We start from the raw sequence: 18,834 nt of genomic DNA, 5'->3' as shown, positions 1-18,834 counted from the left end.
TAATCTTTTGTGGACTTAGTTTTCTGACTTAGTTCTGAGTGCTTGCTCAGATGAGCTATAATTTGGAATTTCATCCTTAGTTTCTTGTTAAGCTATGGTTTGAGCCAGGATATCTGGGTTGTTTTTACAGCTTAAACTTTGGTTGGTGTATGATGTGACTACCAAAGCATCAACATGTCAAAGGCTGCTGGTATGGTAATACTATTAAAGTTAGAGGGATTCTCTGGAAAGCTTGACAGTCAAGAATTACCATTTTTTCCCCTCTTTATTTCAGTTGAACTCATACCACATAAGTGGTGCATGCAAAGTGAGTGCAGCAAAGCAAGATTAATGTGGGCAGTATGTTCATCTGAGCGCAAGTGTGTTCCTGGTTTATAATTGTGTTCATCTGCAGGTAGGCATGACTGATTTTCCTTTCTTTTAGCAGGCATCATGTGATCAGTTTGTGCGTGAATCCATTCTGGTTGATGACAGAGTGAAGATGCTCTCACAGGGAGAAACTCCTCAACTTGTATAGTTTAGATCGAATCAGGATCAGAGGAGTTCATTGATCTATTAATGACATATTTAACTGTTGAGCAGTTAATTAAACTACTGTTTAATCAGTTAATTGAACTATGTATTCAAGATCAATAGCAACAACGCAACAGATACAATACTAGGCACTTGGAAAATGTTAATAAATGCCTACAAATATTTAAACAGCATTTTGTATTGCATTCCGGGGAATTGTCTAATTGTGGCCTCTCCCCTTCCCACAAGCACACAATCACACTCTTTCAAACACACACAATCTCCTCTCAAGAAGTATGCATCTCAGGCATGGTCCCCTGTTTACGCATGCCTTCTGTAGGAGATGCGATTGCTCTAACTTTTGTGTCTCTATGCAAGCTACTAGTCCACACACCAGTGAGAAAGCTCCCTGCACGTTCACATATGTGCACCCAAATGTGGGTAGCTACTTTTTGCACCCTTTGTTGTTGCTGTACTAGCTGGAGTGGAAGCAGCCCACAGTTTCTTATGGGGAGGCTGCTCTGCCTGACCTAGGCAGAGATCACAGTGCTATTAGAGCAACATCTGGCCATGTCAAACCACATTGTGACTGCTGTTCTTTCTGTTGCCCTCTCCTCTCCCCATACTATTGCAAATTTTCATGCTTCTCTTATACATCTTCCTGAGCTGACTCTTTTGTTTGAAGTCTGTTGGTAATCCCCTGGCTATAATGTTGGTAGCTTATCCCTCAGCTTTTTGTGTATAGAAGACTTCTGTGCTATGGTGTGGTCCCAGTGGAAAACTGATTATCTTTCTCCCTTTCTGAGGTATGTGAAAGAATGTAGTAGTGAAACGCTGCTTCATCTTTATTGGTTTTCACCATTTATAGTCAGGCATTGCCACCTACTGACAAGAGAACAATTAGGGTGAAAATATAGCATGTGACAAGGATGAACTGTATTACTACAGGGATCTGAGGGTATTTAAACCGTATTTCGTATGAATTGTCATAATTTGTGTGTCGTCAAATTTCTTTGTATTTCTATTCGAAAAGGAGGGAAAAATCATTTTGTGGATTGTTTTGGCCTGTGCATCTTCTATGCATGTGCACATGAAGCCAGGTATTTAAATGAATTTATTTAAAACAACTGTTAAGGTAATTAATATTTATAGGTAATATTATGTAATCAATTTAAAGTGAAAACTATAATGGAAAATGTAGTAGAACAAAATACAATGAAAGCCTTAAAATTTTCCAGTAATTACATTTTTCATGGAATTAATGTATGGTACAGGCACTGCACTCTTAAGAAGATATCACTTAGTTTTACCATTTTTGATTTACAAGCATGCTTTTAAAAAAGTTCTAATAGGAGAAGCCTTCCACAATACTATGGGGAGAAATATCATGCCATATCAGTAGGGTGCAGTAGTCGTCTTCTGCAGTTGAGCTATGTTGGTTTTCCCTTGAGAGAAATAGGAAAAAGATATGCTTCAAATCACTTAGCCACAGGTTTCCATAAATCAATGTGTGTGGCTAGTACACTGAATGCTTTGTGTGGTTGAATCTGTGTGGGAGCAATAGGTGAAGTACAGCAAACTGGGCCCAGGCATGTGAAAAAAATCTCAAGCTGGGAACTGAAAGTTACTTAATGGTAATTCTATGTATTTGAGTTCTACTGCAGCTCGCTAGCAGTGCAAAATATTAACAGAACATTAATTTGTAATGTATGCAGAAGAGACATTCTGCTTGTCTCTTGTTTACTGCTTCTTGAAGTTGTCCTTATATCTGTTGTGTTTTGTCTGTGTCCAAATCATGAAAGAAAACTACTCGCATTCAAACTTTCATGGGACAGATGGATGGATAAGAATATGCATCTCATTCATCCTGCTGCTTGCAAGACTTTGTGATGGAGTGGCATTTTACACTACAGCAGATTTCTTTGAGGTGTTTTTAGGAGAAAAAAAAACCCAGACCATCAGTTCTGTAGTTACACTTCCGTAAGAAGCTCCTTTTTGAAATATGAAATGAAAAACGATGTTTGTGTTCTAAAATACAGACATAGTAGACAGTAAACCTTAAAGGCATTCAGGCAAAAGATACTGATTTCAGAAAAGAAGAAACTGAGGATTTTAATTTTTAATTTTTTTCTCAGGCTTTGTAGTTTGACTTCACCAGGTCTATGTTTTGTTTTGTTTTTGAATACATCTCAGAAAAGTGACCAAAGCAGTCACTGACTTAAAGTGGAAAATACAACTTGCGAAATACAAGTAGTGTTTTCATGAAGCTAGTTTCTCTATTGTATTGTCTACAAACTATATTCTTGAAACTGGGCATACTGCAATATTACTGCAATATCAAGGCAGTACAGCACATATGACCAACATTACAAGTCCTACGCAGTCTGGCCTACATAACTTCATTGTGAGAAATGGCTTCTCTTCAGAGAAATCGCTTCATTTCCAAGTTAACCACCAATACTGCCATCCTTTAAAGTATCTCCTTTTAATCTAATAAGTAAAGCAAAATCTTGCTGTTGTGCATGCAATAAATTCACCTTTTTTTTTTTTTCCCCTTCTTTTTATCCCCACAGTGTCTATAAAAAAATAAAAAAAAAGTGCTGTTTTGGGAAATGTGCTGTGATTTAAAAAGGAGGTTTTTGCTCCTCTATGCAACACAAAAGGGGCAGGCAAAAGCCATAGCTGAGGAAATATGGCAGCAAGCAGGTGCCCATGGACTTGAAGCTGATATACACTGTCTAAGTGAAGTGGACAAGGTGAGATACTCCATGCTGTTTTGAAAAGTAGGTATTTAAGAGCTGTATTTTTGTTCATGTGCTTGAATGATAGCTGTTAATAATCGCAAAGGCTGAGCACATGCACCCACCTAAAATATACCATCTAGTTTTAAATTTGTGTTTCTTATGAATCAGTAATTTGGACCAGTACTCACAGATGCTTAGTAGCCTTCTACCAAAGGTAAATCTTTCTTTTGAATTTTCTTATTAGAACAGTAAATGAATATATCTTTGCTATCTCTTCTAACAACAGTGCAGTGACTTCTAGAAAACTATGTATGCAGTAGTGAATGAATTCTGTATTTACTGGTCAGCTCTCCTGTTGTTAGAAATTATGCTTTTTTTTTTTCCTGTTGTTTTTGTGTTGCATTGGGGTCCTGTGTTCTATTAAGTGTGGGTTTCAGCATGACCCTGAGCTTTTGTGGGGTCTTCATGAGTTACTTAGCATATGCACTCACTCCACTTGACACTGAGTACATTCAAGGTATATTCTAGAAAGAAATAAAAAGCTTGGTTGCAGTAAGGAACTAGCTTTTTATTATTTGCTGTTATCTAAGGGTAAGAATGTGAAAACCGTTAGTGTCTGTCTGTGACTAAAAGCAATATGGACTGTAATTTCCTTCACAAAGTACTTTTAGCTCTGTGTCCTCAAACAAAAACATTTAAAAAAATCAAACAAACCAAACTTGATATCCTGGTATTTCATATAAGATAAGCAGAAAATACCACCTAGAAAAGTTTTTTTTTCATGCACTTGAAAATGTGAGAAGTTTATAAAAATAGTTTGGTTCCCTTTTGGCAAGTTGCTTTCTTGGGGATACACTACGTGTTAGGTAACTATACATCTGCTTGTGAATGAATGCTCACTGACTACGTAGCAAAGTGTTACAAAGAGACTTCTACACAGCCAGCAGGGAATGTGAAGATTCTCCTTATATTCTTCCATTTCATTTCTTCTGTATTTGACAGGTTTGGAGATTAGTTTCAGTAAGGTGGTGGGCAGGATATTTCTAGCCTGCCACTTGAGTAAATCTATTTTGTCAAATTTGGCAAGACAACTCAGAACTGCAAGTTACTGATGAGGCAGAAGGATGTACTGAATTGAGAATCTGCGAATTGGGCACTGAATAAAAAAGTAATTTCTGCAGTGTTGTAGATTTCATCACTTAAGCTTTTCCTTATCCTTTACTGTAAATAAAAAGAACTTCTAGAAGCGTAGGTGTAATTGGGGAGGGGAAGGCAGGGTGGCATAATGTACTGGAGCAAGAGCTTGCTTGAATTTGGTGCCCCTTGTGAAGTCCTTGGGACATGTTAGATGTGGAATAAATTCTCATAACATGTGTGTTTCAGAGAGGTGTGTGTGTATGCCTTAGGTGAGGGAATAAGAGGTTTCTGTTTTGTCCATGTTTGTCAGTTAGAAGGCCCATTTTTATGCGACTGTTGTGTATTTCTCAGACCTTGTCATCACTTAAAGGCATTGCTGTGAAGGTCTATGCATGGAATACGTGGCTACAGAGCCAGTAGTCATAATGTGATCCTGTTGCCACACAGAAATGTATGGTCAAATACTGCTCAAGTCTTGGAAACACTGGCTGTTGCCAAGTAGTGTCTCTCACCTACACTCTTGTAGGTGAGAAAAGGTCATAAATCTTTGGTTGGTTACTGTGATAGCTTTCTGTGCTTGATGAAAGACTGAAATGAAGTGGAAGTGAGGTAGGAGCAGTAAAATACGAGGCTAAATGGAGATCATCGTGGGTCACAGTGAATGTAGTCAGCCTTGGATAAGTTATCTGAATAAGCACGTTTACCATGATATGTATTACTCTGTGTAAGACATCATCTGGGTGTCTGATCCCGTCCTCTTCCTTCAGCAATCGTTCACAGCTTGGGCAGGCTGCTCACTGCTGTTGCGTCATTGCTGTCCTCAGCTGAGGAATACTTTTGAAGGAAAGAGAAAGAATGGGACAAAGATGTAATGCCAAGGGTATAGGGAGAAGTGGAAGGTAGAGAGAAAAAACATGTAATTGTGTAAGGTTCTTGTTGGTCTAGTGAAACATCAGACTTCTTGATAATCGACAGAAGTCAGTGCAGGACCTCTGTCCTTCCAGAGGCCAGGTGGGCTTGACTTTTCATTTTAAGGAGTCTGTCCACAAATATTTGGCTTCCAAAAGGTCTCTAAGTTTGCAAAGGGGAACGTGTAGTGGAGCAAGCAAGAATTTAGTGAACTAATCACAGGTCTGTTCTAATGCACTACCTTTTACTTTCCATGCTTGTATTTTTTTCTTTTTTTTTTTTTTAATGGAACATAATTTATTGTAATTTTTTGTGTGATACCAGTATACCCTCACATTTTATACCTGAAGAGTTTGCTTTTGTTTGTAAAAACAATAGTCATCTGTGGCAGTGTGCTGCAGAAGCTCTTGTATTTGTACTTATAAAATCAGCTGCAGAAGCTTTGGAAATCTGGGTTGTTGCAACAGGACTCTTAAGGCCCTTTTTTGCACAACTTACAGTTCCGTTTTGGAAGTCTCCAGAATTTGTGGGTACTTGGAGTTCACCTGAACTTATAAAAGAGGAAAACCTTTGTTTGGAGCATTCATGGACTACAAGTCACTGAAGTCTGTCAAAGTACTTGGGCAATATCCTTGCGCACTTACTCTCTTTCCTCTACTCACCTGCTATTGGCCACTGTCAGGGGCAGGACACTGTTCCAGATGGTAATTTAAGTTGCTCCAAGCAACTGGTTTTGGTCCTTCAGGAAGGTTTTGGAAAAAATGACAACAACAGAACCGCTTGATACTCTGTTTCTTTGTGTTTTGGATTGTTGATTTCAGGGCTAACTTTTAATATGCCTTGAGAAGGTGATATGGTTTAAGTGATGTATTGAGTAAAGTGTTTAGAAGATAAGTCCTCAAACTCTGAAGTTTTGAATTGCAGTCCCGAAACTGCTTGAGATGAAACATAGCATCTCTTGCAATCTTTATTTGTATTTTCTCATAACGCTACTATTTTATTAAACTTGGAATGCTGGGAGAGAATTTAAACTGAAACCTACAGGGAGCAGTAAAAGGAGCTTGGGTTGCTTACTATGGGAAAGAGGAGGCTAAAGAGTGACCTAATAGCAGCCTACTTGAGCCAAAGTCTTCTTGGCAGCAGAACACTACAACAGGAGGCAAAATCCACTGAGTGCAGCCTCATAAACTCAAGAATTGACACTAATGGAAGAAATTCTTCTAGGTGGAAGAGACTGCCCAGAAAAGTGGAATCTCTACCCTTAGAAGTTTTCAAAATTTAGCTAGAGTCACAGCTGACCTAATGCAGTGCCGGCAGTTAGTCCTGCTTGGAGCATGGGCTGGGACTAGGTGACCTCCAAAGGTCTCTCCCAAGTAAGGTATCTGTGATTCTGTGGAGCCATGTTTCACATAGGTCGCTCCCTGTCTGTTGAATTCAAAACCCATAGCCCGTCAGGGTGCTGTGAAAGAGTGTGTTGTGTGGGTGACCTGATGGACAGCACGCTACCACAGTGTTGCAGCCCGCTACTGGTGGAAAGCTGGAATAATCACAGAAACAGAACACTTTACTCAGGAAGTAATAAATGAGACCTGAATTTATGGAACTGACACACAATCCCAAATACAGGTGGTTCTTGTCGACTCGGAATAATGGGAGTAGCCCCCATAAAACTGTGGGAGATGTGAAAGATAGGTGTTAGGAAAGGGGAGATAAGTAAATTGGGGGTAGGGTGAAGGGGCCAAAATGGATCAGGTTGTAGAGCCTGGTGACTATCTCACTTCAGATCTACCTTAGTTGCCCCAAAGCACAGGGTTTTTTTAGTGGCAAAGGCAGATGAAACATGGAAGTTATCAGACAGAGCCAAATGATCTCTAATGGAACTTAGAAATGATCCCCACAGTTTGTAGGGCCGTACCTCAGTTACCTGTGTGAAATTACCAGGATTATGGCTAACTGTGTGATTGTGATCATATATACAAAATAGTTTTTCCACTTGACAAAGCAAGTACTGTAGGAGTAGTTGTGTATTTAAGCTGAGTGCAGTTGTGAAGTATTCTTTGCGTGTGTATTCTTTGCGTGTGTATTCTTTGCGTGTGTATTCTTTGCGTGTGTATTCTTTGCGTGTGTATTCTTTGCGTGTGTATTCTTTGCGTGTGTATTCTTTGCGTGTGTATTCTTTGCGTGTGTATTCTTTGCGTGTGTATTCTTAGCCTGCTCAAAATGCTGCCCTTTGGTGTTTGTGTATGGGATCATAGGATAATTCAGGTTGGAAGGGACTTCACGAGGTCACCTCACAGCAAGTTCAGCTGAGGTCAGAGCAGCTTCCTCAGGGCTTTACCCAGTCTGGTCTTGAAAACTCCGACCAAGATTATAAATTGAATCCCCAAAATGACTGGAAAGACTTTCTGTGGTTTAATAAAAGTAAGATGAGATTAAACATTTTTCTGTGTACCTTTGAGAAAAGGGAGGGTGAAAGATAACATCTAAGGCCACAAATAGGTATCAAATGGCACCTTGTAACGTACTTGTTCTATTACTTGTAGTATAACCTGGAAACAGAAAAGGATCCTGTAGTTATTGTTATTTCCACTACTGGTACTGGAGACCCACCAGACACTGCCCGCAAGTTTGTAAACAAAATTCAAGACAGGACCTTGCCACCTGATCATTTTGCACATCTCCAGTACGGATTGCTAGGTGATTTAATATTTTCTATATTATTGATTCACTTGGCTGTCAGTGAATGATTTTTGTATTTTTTTTACTTGTGAATGGGTTGTTTTGGGTTTTTTTAAGTGCTTATAAAACATTTATTTTTATAACATGAATGGCTTTTTTCTGTAATGTCCTCTATAAGCAATAAAGGAAAAGTGTCACAGAAATTATCTGAAGGTAAGCTACCAATTTAATTTTTTGATAGTTTAATTTTCTTTGCATAAAATATGATGTAATCTATCTATAATTGTTGAAGTTTTACTTTTGTGTCAAGACTCTATGGACTGGATGAGTTTACTTGACTTCACAAGTAATTGGGTATTTTTCTATACAGAGGGAAAGGCAATATAAAGTTCTTAAAAAGTAAGGCTTTAAGATCATGCCTTCCCTTTAAATTTGTAATCTTTTTAAAATTTTCAATGTCATACTTGTCAACAGAAGGAATATAACTTCAGGTTAAAGATTGATAAGCAAAATACAAATTTGGCAAAATGCATCTGATAGATCTTGAGCTGATGGTAAGGTCAGGTGTTTGGGTGTTGAGGTTGTGTTTAAACAAACTCCAGAAACTTCTATTTGAATCTAGGTTATTTTTGCCTGAGAAGTTTAAGTTGATAGGTAGGAGTGAGGAGGCTTGTAGCTTTCTAGTGAGGAAGGAAAAGTGGATATACACTGTGGAAGTCTGAAATGTATGCATCATAATCATGTAACGTTTTGAGATGTTATGCTGTTGCCTAGTTATACTTTACAGTTTGTGAGATGGTTAGGATTTTCATAGCTGACTGAATGCATGTATGCATATGCATATATGAAGATAAGCATTTTATTATTACTGATTTTTGTTGTTACAGATACTGTTACAGTATCTAAGTTATAACATGGTTTGTGATTCTAGTCTAAAAAAGTTACCAGTCTTAAAATACATTTGTAGTATCCATTTCAGCTTGTCCAATGAAGTGTTCACTCTAAGTAGCATACTTGAGAGAGAGCAGAAGTCTTTTTATAAGAAAAAGAAAAAATAGGCTGTCATAAAAGGAGAAAGGAATAATTCATTGTTAGGTGGGAATAATAAGGGTCTAGTGGTTTGAAATTGCACACAAGAAAGGATCAGGCTGTGAAAAATTGTGATAGGATAGTGAAACAGTGGTGTGGATTAATTACAGAATTTGTGGAGACTACCTAACCGGTGGTCTTTGGAATTGTTAGATAAACTTCTTTTAAGGGTGAGTTATGTGTTGTTGATTGTTTTTAGGGTGGGCCAGTGATTTAGTTGATCTCTTAAAATCTCAGGTCCTCCATGAACATAACCTTCTGGTTCCACTGACTTTTTAACTGATTACAAAGAGCATCTTCTTCTACAAGAACATCTTCATGACTGTTAAAGGGCAGAAAACCCAGTGCAGAGAAAATGAGATCTACAAAGAAATCTCTGATCTCTCACATTTGTGAGGGAGGAACCACTTTTTCACCTCTACTTTGGGACAAAACCAATTTTTAAGGTCATCAAAGTGTCCTGATAATATGCCCTTTGCTATGTCAGATTCTTCTGTTTGCCTGCAAGAAAATCCTGTGTTGTCTTTGCAGATCTTTGTCTGTGTAGCCTGGGTGGCTGGCTGATTGACATGATTACTCTTTCCTTGAATTTGCTAGGTCTGGGAGATTCAGAGTACACGTTCTTTTGTAATGGTGGAAAGACAGTAGACCGACGACTTCAAGAACTTGGTGCCCAGCACTTCTACAACACAGGATTAGCAGACGATTGTGTAGGGTAAGAGCTGAATAAGTTTGGATTTTATTTCTTCAGCATGCAATAATTACATGTGAATTTGGCTAAATGTTCTGAGTCTTTGAAATCAGTGGGACTTGAATACGTGGCACCTCACAGGAGTGAGTCCTGTCTGAGCACAGTGTGCCTTTTCAATCTAAATTGCCATTAAATAAAACTCCGATTTTAAAGTGTGAGCAAACATCTGTAATGCCTGGAAAAATTGAGGGTACCTAGCAGTTACAGAAATCAAGTAATTCAGAATAAGTGGAGGGATTTAAAAATGTAGTCAGTTATTATTTAAGAAGGTGTTTTTCTTATTGCTGTGGAGGAATTAGGTAAGAAAACATCTCGCTCCCTGTTCTGTTGCTATTTCTGGCCGATAGGCTGCAGTCTTGGCTTATTTATTTTGAACTAGAGATTATATCAGTTCTGTGCATGATGATAAGAGACAGTCGAGTGCAAACATTACCATAACCATAAAACTTATATCTTGTGTTCTAAAATAATAGAAATGGCACATTAGTCTAAGCTATTGATGTTGCTGTTGCACAATGAATAGTTGCATATTTTACTACCATCCCTTCAACTTCCTGTTATAAAGTTCAGCGTAAGAAAATAAAAATGAGAAACGAAGAAGAGCAAGGCTGTTAAATGCTTTAGAGTCCATAAATTTACGCAGTGGTAATAACTAAATGAAAATATTTTTTTAACAAAAAAATCATCGTGGTAACAGCTGCAGATATATATATATTAAAAATGGAAAATTAATAGTATTTTTAGCTTTTGTTGTCTTTTCATTATTTGTAAATTAACAGTCCAGTAAGTCGCAATAACTCGTCCGTTCCTTTCTCCTTTTTTTTCTCCTTGCTTCCCAGTTTGGAATTAGTGGTTGATCCTTGGATTGATGGACTTTGGCTTGCCCTCAAGGAAGCATTTCTACTGCAGAAAGAAAAAGAAGGCATGAGCAGCGATGTAGATGCTGTTTCTGGCTCTCTCTCTGCAGCCCCCCGTATTGTGCAGGAACTAAACTTAAGCTCAGAAGTACAAAACTTGAAGCTAGAAGATGAGGGAGTGAAGAGTTCTGATATTCTGACACAGAAACTGGTTGACATCAATCTTGTGGCTTCAGCTGGAGACACTGAACCTTCACTCGTTCATTCTGTCCCTCCTGTCTCTCAGTCTGCTCTTAATATTCCTGCCTTGCCACCAGAATATATAGAGGTGCAGTTTCAGGGGACCCATGGTGAGGTAAGGACTTCACTTTGAACGGTGAAAGCCACCAGCTCTGGTAGCAGTATGAATGTATACTCCTACATGTGGCTCAAATGAGCAAGTGGATACTTATATAAGGGAGATATGTCCCTGAATGCAGGAGGTATATGAATTGTAAGTGAAAGGTCCACTTATATTGTGAAAACATAGTTACCACCATAGGAGTTATAGACAGTCATGTCAAAGTATAATTTAGCTAAATAGTAATTTGGCATTGCAGTCCCAGGAATGGAAGAATTAAAATCCTCAGTGGCTTATGTTAGGATGGTAAAAACATCTTCCTGTAGAAAGGAGTATAGTACAGTTTCTATTAAATTCTTAGTACTTCCATAATGCCTTAAGAGGGTGTAAAATTGCTCAAAATCTGCTGCATATTTAATAACAGAGAAACTTGTCATCATAAAAACATGATCATAATTTTACTATTGGAAGTGGAAGATGAACTCTAGATCAGTGAGTTTTTACTATGACACCATGTTGAGCAAAGAACTGCTTAATGAAGAGAAGAATTAGCATGAGCTGGGGATCATCTCCAGTTGGTATATTTTGTGTTCAAAATGAACTGGAAAACGTGACTCAAACTTTTCTGGTTGCCTGTCAAAGGGCAGACAATTTGGTTATCTGCAAGGGAGCAGTGAGGGATGGCTGCTTCTTAAGGGACAGGGAGCCAGGAGCTGAGTGTGGTAGCACAGGCAGCCCCGTTCCCCGATACCCAAGCAATGCAAGCCAGGAGATGGCAGCCAGGATCAGCCAAGAGTGGAGATCATCAGGCAAGTTTGTGGGAATGAGGCAGGTCTAGGGCCAAGCCAGGAAGTTGGTTTGCAGATCCAGGCCTGGATCAACAGCATCTGTGGCCAGCATGATTGTGGCTGAGCTGCTGACCAGTACTCCTGTGATATAGCTAAGACGGAGAATGAAGACCCTGGTCTGAAATTATTCTTGGTGCCCATTAACAATTCTTGGGGCACATTTTCACCTGTGTAGAAATGTGGCATAACATGATGCTGTTTTGTAGTGTGGAGTTTGCTGATTAGCTCTACATTTAACTATGGTTTTAAAAATTCCTCTTATAAAGTGCCTGTAATAATAGTCCCATTTGCACCCCAAAGTTTTAATTTGTAAATCTGCAATGATGTTTTTAAATAGCTTTTATTCTTACTTCTTATGTCCATTCTGTACACCAAGTAGTCCTTCTATTAGGCTGGACTTTTTTGGGTTTTAAATAAATGCCATTCTCTAACTGGCGGTTTTTAAGGCAGCTCTTGAAAAAGGAAATACCTAGCTGCATTTGATAGTAGTTTAGGCTCATTAGACTGTTCAAGCCTACTGACTTTTTATAGTTGAATATATGCCTATTACTGCTTGGATGTGATTTTTAAAAACGTAGAGCAAAACACTCTAGGTATATAGAAGATTCATGTTGTTCCTCATTGTTTTGAGTTGTTTTCCAAGATTGTTTCAAAAAAAATCATACCAACACTAATTCCTGTATGTCATAATAAACTGTCATTCAGCTGATTTGCATTTTTAGTGTAAGTTTTCATGTCCTGTTTTTCAGAATCCGCATCTGTCCTCAGTGATTTCAGAGGGAACAACCTTTGAAGTGCCAGTTACAAATGCAGTTCAGCTCACTAGCAAAGATGCAATAAAAACTGCATTGCTCTTAGAACTTGATATTCAAGTAAGTTAGTGACAACTTTGTCTTTAGTGGGTTAAAATAAAGGGTGAAATACTTGTGTGTTATATATAATAACTGGGGGGAAAATTATTTATTTGACTGTTTAAAAAGAAAAAATAATTCCTGTACACCAGGATGTCAGCTTAGGCTGATCCATTTTGTAAATGCAAAGCTTGATTTCTTCACTGAATCATATGACTCCTTGGAAGTCAAACCAGAAATAAAGTGTCAAATTAATTTCTTCGTAGTTTCATAGATATTGTATTGACTGAAATACCTTTTTGAAGTGAATTTACAGTGGAGAAGGGCAGGAAGGGAATATTGAAAATTATTAAAATTTCAGTTTTTAAGAGTACAACTTAAGAAATATTCAGAAACTGTATAGTAAATTGTGACTATTTCTTATGGTAGGTAATCTGCAGAAGTAATAATTTGACTAATATGATCAAGTGATAAGAATCATTAGCTCTCAAGCACTGTTTCTGCCTCTGGCATTCAGTTGCTCTGACTTGTTAATGTAATACTCAAACTGTCAACCTCTGTTACCCTAGATGTAAAAACTGGTTTAGTTTATTTTGGGAAGATCATATTTTGCATACTGGCTTGAAGATGAAAGGCAGAGAGTGATTGATATTACTTTACAAGAAATCTTTAAAAGGAAGTTATGTTGCTTTGGAGCAGTTTTCCAAATTTGTAGAATTATGCCTTTGGGATATCATGATTTTGGCACTTTTATTGGATTCTATTAGGCTAATCTATGTCAATTTCCGTGGGACATCTTTTAGTCTCGGTTATAAACAGAGTCTGTTTAAAGTTTTGAACAAGTTAGTCTCTGAGACGACATGGGTTTTTTGCATATATTTGTATGTATTAATATATCCTGTCATCAGCATGCACTGAAAATTTGAACACTTTGGGCTTCTTTTTCCTCACATTCTCAACAGCCTGTGTATGCAGGTCACCTCATCTGATGCATAAGAGAAACTTAATGATGAAAGTATAATTCTGTATGTTTCTCTAACAGGCAGAAGCTTGAGTAGGGTTTTAGCAGTTGGGCACAAGAACCTCAGCCTACTAAGTATAATTCATGTCTTAAGATCTGAGGTGCCTTTTAATTTTCACTGCGCTCTTTCCTTGCTATTTTTCTTTTTTCCTCCAGAAAACAAAAACAGTGGGGTCTTTTCCGTCAGAGTTCATCAAATAGTTTAACCAGCATATTTTCTTTTAGTGATCATGTATCTCTATACAAAGTTGCATTAATTATGAGGACTTCATTTCTCTGCTCTTCTCAAACCAGAAAACAAAGTAAATCAGTAATTAATGATCTGGGCTCATTATATAACACATCCTCTTAACCCATATTTATTTTCCTTCTGTTTAGGCTGCTCAGCAGTTCTTATTAAAGTGTCCAAATTATTTAAAACAGTTAAGGAAAGATTTTTCTAATTAGTGAAGTTAAACCTGAAAAGAAAACACGAGTGTTTAGTTTTTGATGTGGTCCAAACAGTGGAGTGCTAGTACAGAGTAAAAGAACATGACTTCATATGACTGCGACAGTAGGAAGATTGCTGCTGTTAGGAACAGGGATGCTGTTGGTCTTGGTTTATGGTACAATTTAATAGAAATGATCTCATATTTTAAAACAGGATACAGACTTTGACTACCAACCTGGAGACGCCTTTTGTGTAATATGTCCCAACAATGTCAATGAGGTGGAAGAACTTCTTCAACTCTTGGGACTTTCTGAAAAAGGAGAGTATTTCATTTCTGTAAAGGTTAAGGAGGGCACTAAAAAGAAAGGTACGGTGTGATGCATTGGTCACGAACAAATACTCCTCTCTGTGTTGTTAGTAGTTGGTATGCATACTTCTGAACATTTTTGTCTTTAGTATTGGGACACAGCTGTAATTTCATGAAGGCATGTTGGAAGTCACAGAGATGTGTTAAAAAAGAGAGGATGCATAGAATGCTGCTGATGATTTTACTATAGATGAGTTAGCTTCTAACTGGGAACTTAAGCCTGGCATTGGTGTTCATCCATCTCATTCTTCCTCTGTGCTCCTTCATGTTTATGGATATGAGTCTTTAATCACATAACCTAACAATCCCCCACTTGAAAGTAAAATCTCTCCTTGCACAGCACTTCATGTCAATCTGTTATACAATGCAAGAGGGCAGCACTCCTGAAGCAGAAGACTTAGTGCTGCTGAAAGGTGCCTTTTAAGGGGCTTGTAAGTCTATGTGGATCTGTTCTGCTGAGTCTTATGATCCCATGCCTCAGAAAGCAGGTGAACCTAGCTGCAGGTTGAAGATATGTCCATGTACCTGCCCTTGTGGATAATTACTCTTCACTTGCCTTGCAGTTGGTGTCTTAATGGTGCTGCTGAGTTGTGCCTTTAGTTCTGTAGGATGGGGTAGGGCTCTTTGTTGTTCCAGTCTATGGGTAAATCAGATCCCATGGTGAGATTCCCTGCATGATTGAAGGCAACACAACTTGTCCCTTAAGTATGAGATGTAAACGGACCCCTGTTCTTGGAATTGGCAAGTAACTCATTTGTTAATGAGGTGAGTTTACATGACAGGCCATTTTGTAACATCATGTGGGATGTCCAGGCCCAGGTGATCCCGATGCTTCACCCCCACTGCAGTAACTAACCTCTGCTGTGAGGGGTCACCGATTAGATTTGAAGCAGAGCCAGTGTCAGTTACAGCCTGGTCCCTGCACTGGTCTGGTTGTTATTCAGCCCCACTGTGCTGAACACCTTCCCCTTGCACCACCCTTCTTGGGGAGCCCTCATTGTCCCTGTTTCTTGGGGACAGACTCCCCCAAACACACCTGTTTCTTCCAGAAATAAAAAATAACATCCCAGGAGGGTCCCAGCTTTTGAACAATCATCTCCCTTAAGATCAGGGCTGGTCCTGAACACCCTCAAGCTCAAGGCAGTGTCACCCCATCCAGGGCCTAACCACTGTGTATAGGCAAGCAGCAAGAGATTGGGTGGTGGGGGGAGATTTCACAGGTATGCTACTTCTGCTGTTTACACTATTTACAGATTTTACAGAATCAAGCACGTTTTCAAAGGAATCAATTAAAAAGGAAAGGTATAGTGAAGGGGGAGGTAATGGAGAGCCAAAAGCATCAGATCTTCATAGGAAGGTGGGCTTGAAATTTTGTCCCTCCTGAAGGCCAGTAGGTTTTTCTGTGCAAATCAGAGCCCTGCTACCTGGCTGCATAAAACTTTAATATCTTTCTGTAAATTAAAGGCAGTGTCAGCAGCATGTTTGAAGTGAAGATCTCCTTGAATAGGCACAGAGAGATATTCTCTCCTTTCTGCCTACAGTAGTTCCCTTTCTTCTATGCTGATGTTGCAGGAAGGCCATAAAGCTGCCCTAACAGGCCACTTTGAGTTCATCAGTGTCAGAGCACTTTCCATGTGGAACAGAGCCTGTATAACTAAGTGAACATAGTTTAGCTCCTTGATAGTTTTTGTATACCAAACAACCTGTCCTTCCAAGGCAAAGTTGGTGAAATAACTGAGTGAAACTTGGAATTTCAGTGCTCTCATCCTATGTGTAAATTAGCCAGGTTATTGCATCTCTGGCTGCCTCATGTAGCACTGATCAGGGAAAAAAGGTGAAATTATGTGTTATTTATGCAACATTTTGCCATATCTTGTATGTAAAATGGCATGGCTGTTTGTGAATCTTAATGAATGACAGTGAAAAGGAAGATCATAGCACTGGTTTGCAGCATGGGGATTCAAAGTTCTTGATTCTGCTCTCGTGTCTGCTGGGGGACCCAGAGCAAGTCATGCTGACTTTTTACACTTGCCTTGGATACTTGGCCAGGACCTAGCAAGTTGCTGCCGATCTCTGATCATAGCTTGTACACTGACTTGAATCCACTGCAGTTATGAAGTTAAATGGTTTAGGAACAAACCTAAATTCATTTCTTTGGAGCTGTGCTGGTAAGCAGAGACTCATTAAGTTACTATAACTTAATTACTTGCTGTTGCCAATCCGTACCAAAGAATTCAGCTGCATAATGCAGCTTTGCAATTGCTAGCAATGTTCCAGAGTTGCTTTTCTTTTAATATGGTTGTCTCTTAACTGCATTCACATTTCTGAGGAATTTGTAGTAACTGTTATGGTTACTGAATGAAGAGAACTGGAAAATGTGGGAAAAGAGAAGAGCATGAACAGCAGAGTGCTGCGTCTTCAAGATTTACCAGCAATTCCACTGAATTTTGTTTACAACCTCTCTTTGTTCAGTCTATGAATTCTTTGATAAAGTAGATGAGATGGTACAAAGTCTATACTGGATTTCTGTATTTGTTTTTTTGTTGTACGTATGAGCATCCCAAGAAGAGGATTAAGTACTTCTTGTAACATGCTTGTCAGCATGTTCAAGAAAAGGTAGTTTATATAATGTGAAAATGGATGCTTCTTATGTTTATGCCAATCCTCTTATCTGAAATTGTGTTTTTTGTAGCAAGGATTCAGTCAAGTAATGCCGATACAAAGAGATAATTTAGCATGTTATATAGTTATATTCTTGGAGCGAAATTCTGTAGTATTAAAGGGCTCTTGAGCATGAAAAAAAGCATAGTAAGAATCAGTAGCTAGATATCAAAGCCAAGAAACATCGTCAAGAGAAATCCCAACATGCAAGTTGGGTATGTAAGGAAGCAATCTGGGAGCTGCAGAGCTTATTAATTAAAGGTGTTTTGTCACATAAATGCTGTATACTGCTTTTGGGGTTAACTTAGAATAGCCACTTTAGTATGACATAGCATGAGGCTGATAAGCCTGGCTGCACCCTAGCTGACTTCATGAAGGGATAGATGGGATGTCATTATACCTCGTTCCCAGAAGTGGAACCTGTAGAGAGTACAGGAGGGATTATTTGCCTGTATAGAAACTCCTTGGATCTGCTGAGCCTCAGAAGCTCCAGCTTGGCACTGGCTGCATACACCTTTACACATCATTACAAAACTTCAGCGTGTTCTGATTTTCAGGAGTGCTTATTGATGGAGGGGGGGAAAATGTGGATGTTCCTTTTCCTGGTAAGCATTCTTCTGAATTTCTTCAAGTTGGAAAGTGGCAACAAAGTCTTGAGTGGTTTAGCAATGAAATCTGTTTGAACACTCGTGTATTATACCCCTCCGTTTCCTGGTTTCCTGATAAATTTTGACTGTTCTGTGGAAAATTGTCATTGATACTTTATTGGAATACTGTCTTGCTGTTTAGTTTATCGTTTCCACTAACTAGCTGGGATTCAAACATACAGAATTTAATGCAGTTTAGCTCTCTTGTCTTTTTTTGAAGGAACAAGCACTCTGTGGTGCCATATTTTGGATGTTAATAGATGCACCTTTTTGTTTGTTTGTTTGTTTGTTTGTTTTTCTCCCATTGAACTAGGAGCAACTCATCCACAACACATCCCTGAAAGAAGCACTCTGAAATTCATTCTAACCTGGTGTCTAGAAATAAGAGCAATTCCCAAAAAGGTATTTATGTGTTTGTTCTCTTAAAGATAAATCCATAATAATTCTATGTTGTATGGGCTCTTACAGATGTATCCTTGCTTCGTTTGTAGTTACCATGTTTCTTGGAGAATAAGGATTGTCAGTTTGCATGGTGCTGGTTTTACTTTATTCTGAGAAATTTCACTTCTGGTACATTTTCTGGCACACTGAGAAATACTGAAATCTCTATTCCTGTTGTGCAGTACCTTGATTCATAACTATACTTGAAGTAAATAGAAAAATATTAGATATTTGGTGCCAGATGACTGGAAGGCTGACTGAACCTGGCACCATAGGCGTTTTAGAGAAATCGTTCTTTCTAATCAGAGGGATCCATATCTGTCAAGTTTTGTTACTGAAAATATGCATGTTGCTTTATACAAACACACCATAATGTCTTTTAAATTATTTTTACGCTTTTCTTTAGCATTTCAGTAACCTGGCAGAATTCGAAGACAGATTTTTGCTTGTATACTATTTGTTCTCACAAGGTGTGAATATTATTTTCCTTTCATTTTGTGCCTGCAAAAAACTGGAAGCTTGAAACTGGAAATGCATGTGTATTTCTGG

General features: G+C 38.5%; 1 protein-coding gene across 1 annotated transcript in view; it reads left to right on the top strand.

Annotated features, from left to right (window-relative positions):
* Positions 1 to 221: 221 nt before the first annotated feature.
* Positions 222 to 18,834, top strand: part of MTRR (5-methyltetrahydrofolate-homocysteine methyltransferase reductase) — a 28,629-nt gene continuing 10,016 nt past the window's right edge. Inside the window, exons 1-8 of the mRNA XM_082499668.1 lie at positions 222 to 394; positions 3,087 to 3,269; positions 7,847 to 8,000; positions 9,669 to 9,786; positions 10,662 to 11,034; positions 12,617 to 12,739; positions 14,383 to 14,536; positions 18,158 to 18,246. Coding sequence (XP_082355794.1) covers positions 3,126 to 3,269; positions 7,847 to 8,000; positions 9,669 to 9,786; positions 10,662 to 11,034; positions 12,617 to 12,739; positions 14,383 to 14,536; positions 18,158 to 18,246 — 1,155 coding nt within the window. The 5' untranslated portion in view covers positions 222 to 394; positions 3,087 to 3,125. The remainder of the gene's footprint in view (positions 395 to 3,086; positions 3,270 to 7,846; positions 8,001 to 9,668; positions 9,787 to 10,661; positions 11,035 to 12,616; positions 12,740 to 14,382; positions 14,537 to 18,157; positions 18,247 to 18,834) is intronic.

This window comes from Vanellus vanellus (assembly GCF_965231255.1).
Source record: "Vanellus vanellus genome assembly, chromosome: 2".
NCBI lineage: Eukaryota > Metazoa > Chordata > Aves > Charadriiformes > Charadriidae > Vanellus > Vanellus vanellus.
Note: the sequence above shows the minus strand (reverse complement) of the source record. Positions and strands in the feature narration are given on the sequence as shown.